Raw genomic sequence first — 6,000 nt, 5'->3', positions numbered from 1 at the left:
GGATAATAAACAGATTTTTATTCATCAATGATGATTAAAACATAAATTTCTGTTTGTTTGTCTTCATTTAGATAATACAGAAAAAGAGTACACCAATTAATGTCTTTTTTCATAGGGCTGCTGTGGCGTGTGTTGGAGCATTTTATGAAAAAATGGGCAGAATGCTGGGTAGTTCTTTTCCAGAAACTGTGAATAATCTTTTAAAGTCTCTGAAAAGTGCAGAGGTAATTTGCAGATTATTTGTGTGGTCTTGATTCCATTTAAACTGAAACTTGTTTCCGCCAAAGGTGTTTGCCAAAATGCCTAGGTTATTTTTCTTTTACATCTATAAAGGTAAATCACTTACCTAGTTAGTATCACATCTACTGCAGAAAGTTTTGAGTTTATCATATGAATATTATAGTAGTTGCTTCATAGTGGCATCAGTAATTAAAACTGCAAAATGACTGTATGTATTATTTCTAACAACTGTGTTAGGATTTTTGCCCAAGTATCCTGAATAAACATTCAGTTGTTAAAAATTAGTAATAAATACTTAAGTTTTGCAGCGAAGTTGTTACTCTGAATGCGAGCAGGATACATTGTGCCCTGAAAAGAGAGAGTATGTCATGATATTGCGAGAATGTATCCTGGGCTGTCAGTAGGTTTGATTTTATAGAAATAGCTGTATTGGAACAAGTTGGAATACTGATTGTGCGGATCTTGACCTGGCCGCTGTTTTCTTCAGCTGTGTTGTTTGTACCTATGTGATAATTTATTTATTTGTTTATGTGTGTGTGTGTCCTCAAATTGTAAGTACCTGCCTGTGTGCAGGTATAGAAGGAAGCTGTTAAGTACTTGAGCTTCCTGTTCTCTTGTATCAGCTGGTGTTTTGTTTTTTTCCTGAGTCTGCAGCAGATAAATAGTGGGACAGGACAGAAGCATTTTGTCTAGAGCCAATTTGTTGGGTTGCCTGGGCTTATCTTAATTTATGTGACAACACAGGGAGTTTTAGTAAAGCTGTATGTAGTGCTTACTGCTATCTAAAATCAGCTAGATATCAGTTACATATGCCTTCGTTGTCAGTGTTTCCAAAACTACTCCTGTATAGAAGCAAGAAAATGCAAAAGTATACAGCTGGTTCTTAGTATATACTGTGTCCACATTTTTGCATAAATGTTTTTGTGTGTGTGCAGTCTCAGGGCCGCAGTGAAATTCTGATGAGTTTGCAGAAAGTCCTCAATGGACTGGGAGGAGCAGCAGCTTCTTGTCACCGTGACATTTATAAGAATGCCCGATCTCTGCTGACGGACAGATCTATGGCTGTACGATGTGCTGTGGCCAAGGTGGGTGTGTTTTTCACTAACCTTAGAAGTTCTTGTACTGTGACTGTGAAGAACCTGTAGTTGAACTGTGACCTGTTGTGTATGATAGGAAATTTGATAATTATTTGGGCAAGGTAAGTTCTTTCTAGTTTATACTGCAGGCTCAGACATTTGATTTATTTCACAGGTACTGTAGTAATGTATTCCCCACTTCATAAACATGTATGGGATAGAATATATTAACTGTGAGTCTCAGTGGGAGAGGTTTTTCTTAACATGTTTCTTTCTTTGAGATTTCTTTTAATTTTTTTATTTATGTATTAGCCTATTCTATAACTCTTCTGATTGTTTACTCAGCTAAGTTATTTGGTATATGGGAGAGTGTAAATTAACTCTTAAAATATTCATATTAAAATATTTGCTGAATAAACCTGACAATTGCAGTCTGATACTTACGTGAAAGGTAAGAATGGTCTCCTGGTGCTTAGCAAGTCTATTTTTCTTACAGTGTCTGCTGGAATTACAGAATGAAGCGGTGTTTATGTGGACAGCTGAACTAGAGAATGTTGCAACCCTGTGCTTCAAAGCTCTGGAAAACTCAAACTATGGTGTGCGTGTTGCAGTGTCAAAGCTTTTGGGGACAGTCATGGCTACAGCACTGATACCAAAACAAGCAACAGGTACAAGCCCTTCTGGATTCCATGTCTAAGTGGGCAGACTGCACCTTCAGTGCCATGTTACATGACAGTGTTGCACAACACATTGCTGTTCCAGTAGATGAGAGCTCGTAGGTGGATTATTTGTTTTTATAAACAATAAGCTAAAAAGCGGAAAGAGTGCAGAATATCTGTTGTAGTCACAAAAATCATTTGGGAAAAATGACTTATTTTTTAAGAATGAAAACAAGTTTTTATCTGAAATCTTGGGTAGATTTATTTTTGCAATAAGTCTGGTTTCAAGATCATTGCTTGTGTTGTTTCGAACTTTGGGATCAAACTGTTACTTCCCTTTTTCCAAAAGTGATGCGACAAAATGTGAAGAGAGCCACGCTTGAGGAGGTCTTGGAGCTCATGGCCACAGGATTTTTGCGAGGAGGATCTGGTTTCCTGAAGAGTGGTGGAGAGATGTTAAAAGTAGGAGGATCTGTCAATAGGGAAGTTCGAGTTGGTGTTACCCAGGTTTGTAACTTTTTAATTAAGTAACATTTATGTATGTATTATGTATACATAGTTATAACTCTTTTAGTAGGAAACATACACTCTTCTGTATTTGTTGATAACTTACAAGTCTGGTTTGACTCACCTATTTTGGGAGATGTACATGAGGTCTTCATTGTGAATTGTAACACACTGATGGTGCTGCTATTATTTACATTGTGTTCTCAAATTTTTTAGAAAGAGACACATTAAAGTGATGAACTGGCTTTTCTTGCTGTCATGCAGAGTGTATTGTATGCTTCATAGTATACATAGCAGTACAGGGGCTACTCTTGGTGCTTGAAACAGTATAGTTTCAGCAACAAAGACTTGGCTACTGCATGGATTCATACTGCCTAACCTGATTAGGGTTGCTTATTACTAACTGGTATTGCTACTGTGCTGCATAATACACAAGTATAACTGTAGCCTTATATAGTCTTTTCTTTCTGTTTTAATTGGACTTTAATCTGTGTGACTTCTGAATTTTGCAGGCCTACGTTGTCTTTGTTACAACATTAGGAGGTCAGTGGTTGGAGCGCAACTTTGCTACCTTTTTGTCCCATGTACTTGATCTGGTCTCCCATCCTCGTGCAACTCAGACCCACGTGGAGGCAGTTTACTCTCGAAGATGCGTGTCATTTATCCTGAGAGCAACTGTGGGCAGCTTACTTGGGGAGAAAGCACAGATTGCAGCTGCCAAAGATATATGTCAAGCCATTGGTAAACAAATGAAGGCAGTGGGTGAGAACCATTTTTCTTTATTTTGAGACCAGTTTAAAGTTACTGTCATTATACTGGATTAGCCGTTTTTCACCTTTCTTCTACTGTGAGGAGCAATTTTGTTGTTATGGTAAATGATAGTTCAGCTGCATTCTGTTTAAATATGCTATCCAAAACGTAAGTTTTACTTGAAAAGTGATTGTATAAAGCTGGCTTGTTATCCTGTGATAGCAAATGCAATGTCGAAAACCTAGAATGGAAATGGGGAGAAAAAAAATCTGCATGTGTCATCTATCTTGGGATAGGTTGTATTGAAAGTCATGCAGAGTTCTTTACTAGCAGTGCTGAAGGTAGGGCAGGATCTTTTAGGTCCTTGTGTCTCCGCTGCTAACATCCATAATAATAGCCAGTTGGATTTTGTGACAAGTAAAGATGTAATCTGAAGATTGGAATTAGAGAAGAAAAATATGATCCCATTGCTAAACTTTGCAGAATATGTAATCCCTAAGAGGGCTGACAAAATTGTCTTGGCATTTGTTTCCTATGAAATGAATTAGTTTGAGCTGAAGATTTAAAAAGTAAATTGGAATTACACATCCCTGTATCTACCATGCATCTGTTTCTTATCCTTTTCTGCTGTCATCTAATTTGAGTTTAAAGCAATGTTTAACCTATGGAAATGAAATTGATATTGAGACTTTTGCAGGTTTTTCTCATAATTATTTTTTGATAGGGTAAGTATGGAACCTTAAAGGGCTTCTGATTACCATAAGTACTACTTCCAGGAAAATAAGACTATTAGAAATGCTACTTCTGAGGGGAAACAGTTGCAGAAATTACTCTTCCTGCCATCTTATCAAAGTTGCAGGAAATTCCATTGTGTATTTGGCTGGTTGGAAGAACTATTTCATTTTTTTGAGCATTTCCAATGAATTTTATGAAAAATTGATAGTTTTTACTTGGTAATGATAGCTTCCCTTCATATAAGATGGACCATTTTCTAAATTTGTCCTGTAGTAGACACACAAACATTAAGCTGATACTAAAGTGCCTTTTCTTTGAAAAGACAGTTGCTGCTTCTAGGATATTTTGTAGGAGAAGGAACCTACAGTGGGATCTAGGAACTCAGCTGGATATCTTTAAAATGATTAGAGATTGTGATTAATTAATTACTAAAGGTCTCAGTATCATTGAGTGTGTATGCATGCAAATTTGTATGCAAAACCTAGATATGTCAAGATTGTACTTTTTTTGTTAGTGTATAGATACACATATACAGCATTTGTGTATTGTATACTTATTTTTGCTGTGTTATGCTGTTAATGCTGTAATTTTAGTGCTCTGCCACCCATAGTAACTGCTGGGCAACTGTGTTTTATGGTCTTTGGATGACTGTGTTTGGCTGATAGCTATAAAACTCTTCCCTTCCAGAACGTGTTCGCTTTGCAAGTTCTCACTATCACCAGACTTGTGATTTTGTTTTAATATAGGGTTGGTATCAAAACAAAACTCTCATTTTCTGTCCTGTGCAGCTCATGTGTGATTCAAATGGTAGTTAAGAAAGATACTCTTGTTTTTCTTTTCTGCAGAAGCAGTAGTGAATGATGCTAACAGTGAAAATAAATCAGGAGCTGCTGATGTAGCTGCAAGCCAGCATGTAATGGTGTGTGCCCTCCAGGAATTGGGTAGTCTGGTTCAGAGTCTGAATGCTACTGCATCTCCCCTTATTCAAGAACCCTCTATAGGTATGCAAATAAATGGAAATAGATTGTGAGGCATTTGAGCAATGAATATGAAATATCATTAAATCTACTTAAATAATGAATGAATATATAAGAAATAAATCAGTGAAGCTGGCACTTCCTGTAGCACTCCGGGTAGCTACAGTTGTCCAGCTCATTGTTTTTAGTACCCTAACTTTAGTTCAAGTTAAACAACTGTTTTGATTGGAGTCTGTCTGAAGCTATTTCTTAGGGTCAGTAAAGTTGTAATTTTTGGTATTGGTCTGTTTACAATAATGGTTTTATAGGAAATACATTGTTTTGCTGTGTAAGGTCTGAAATACTTGCTCCTGGAAAACTGTATTGCCTTTAAATACCAAATTTCTGTGGGGAGGCAAAAGTATTTTGTTCAAGTGAAGCTGTGGGTAGTGCCATTTAAGAAAAGTGGTTCTTTGTCTTAAGTTGACTAGGGTTTGTGGGGGATTTTCTTCTTGTTTGTTTCAGTATCTAAATCCACATTTATGCTGTAGTGTTGCAGTTTTAAAAGTTTTTTCAGCTTGTGGATGCCTATGGTCTTTTACAATGGAAGTGCAAGCTCTTTTAGATATTTCATTGTGCAGATTTTTGTCTTGATGCATATGATATTCTTCTCATACTGATTTGTGCCAGCTCTGGGGTGGGGGAGACCACCCGTATTTATTCCTTCTGGCTGCTGCATCCCATAAGAATAGAGTGGACTGTATCTCAGCATTATTTCTGTTAGCAGCTGTGAACTAAGCAGGTAGAAATTGCTCACTAACTCAAGAGAAAGCAATAGATAAAGCAGCGGTGGGGGTTTGAAGTAAGAGTTTTCCAAGATCTGGACCAAACAAGGTCTTGGTGTGGAGACAGGTTGGACCGAAGGACTCAGAAAGTGGGATTAAGTAAGCACAGAGGTTTCTGTAGAGTGTAGAAGGCTGGAAACATGATGCAGAGGAGACAGCACTGTGTCAAAAGCAGGGTACAGCAGTCAGTGACATCTGTAGCATATGCTTGGCTACAATGTGAAACAAAACC

The 6,000-nt window shown here is 37.3% G+C and overlaps 1 protein-coding gene across 1 annotated transcript in view; it reads left to right on the top strand.

Annotated features, from left to right (window-relative positions):
• Positions 1-121: 121 nt before the first annotated feature.
• The window catches only part of HEATR5B (HEAT repeat containing 5B), a 52,457-nt gene continuing 46,578 nt past the window's right edge, over positions 122-6,000 (top strand). The window contains exons 1-6 of the mRNA XM_017806596.1: positions 122-224; positions 1,176-1,325; positions 1,813-1,984; positions 2,325-2,482; positions 2,995-3,244; positions 4,813-4,968. Coding sequence (XP_017662085.1) covers positions 153-224; positions 1,176-1,325; positions 1,813-1,984; positions 2,325-2,482; positions 2,995-3,244; positions 4,813-4,968 — 958 coding nt within the window. The 5' untranslated portion in view covers positions 122-152. The remainder of the gene's footprint in view (positions 225-1,175; positions 1,326-1,812; positions 1,985-2,324; positions 2,483-2,994; positions 3,245-4,812; positions 4,969-6,000) is intronic.

Source organism: Lepidothrix coronata, unplaced genomic scaffold, assembly GCF_001604755.1.
Source record: "Lepidothrix coronata isolate B3197 unplaced genomic scaffold, Lepidothrix_coronata-1.0 Scaffold16, whole genome shotgun sequence".
Classification (NCBI taxonomy): Eukaryota; Metazoa; Chordata; class Aves; order Passeriformes; family Pipridae; genus Lepidothrix; species Lepidothrix coronata.
This window is presented reverse-complemented; position numbering and strand designations above follow the sequence as displayed.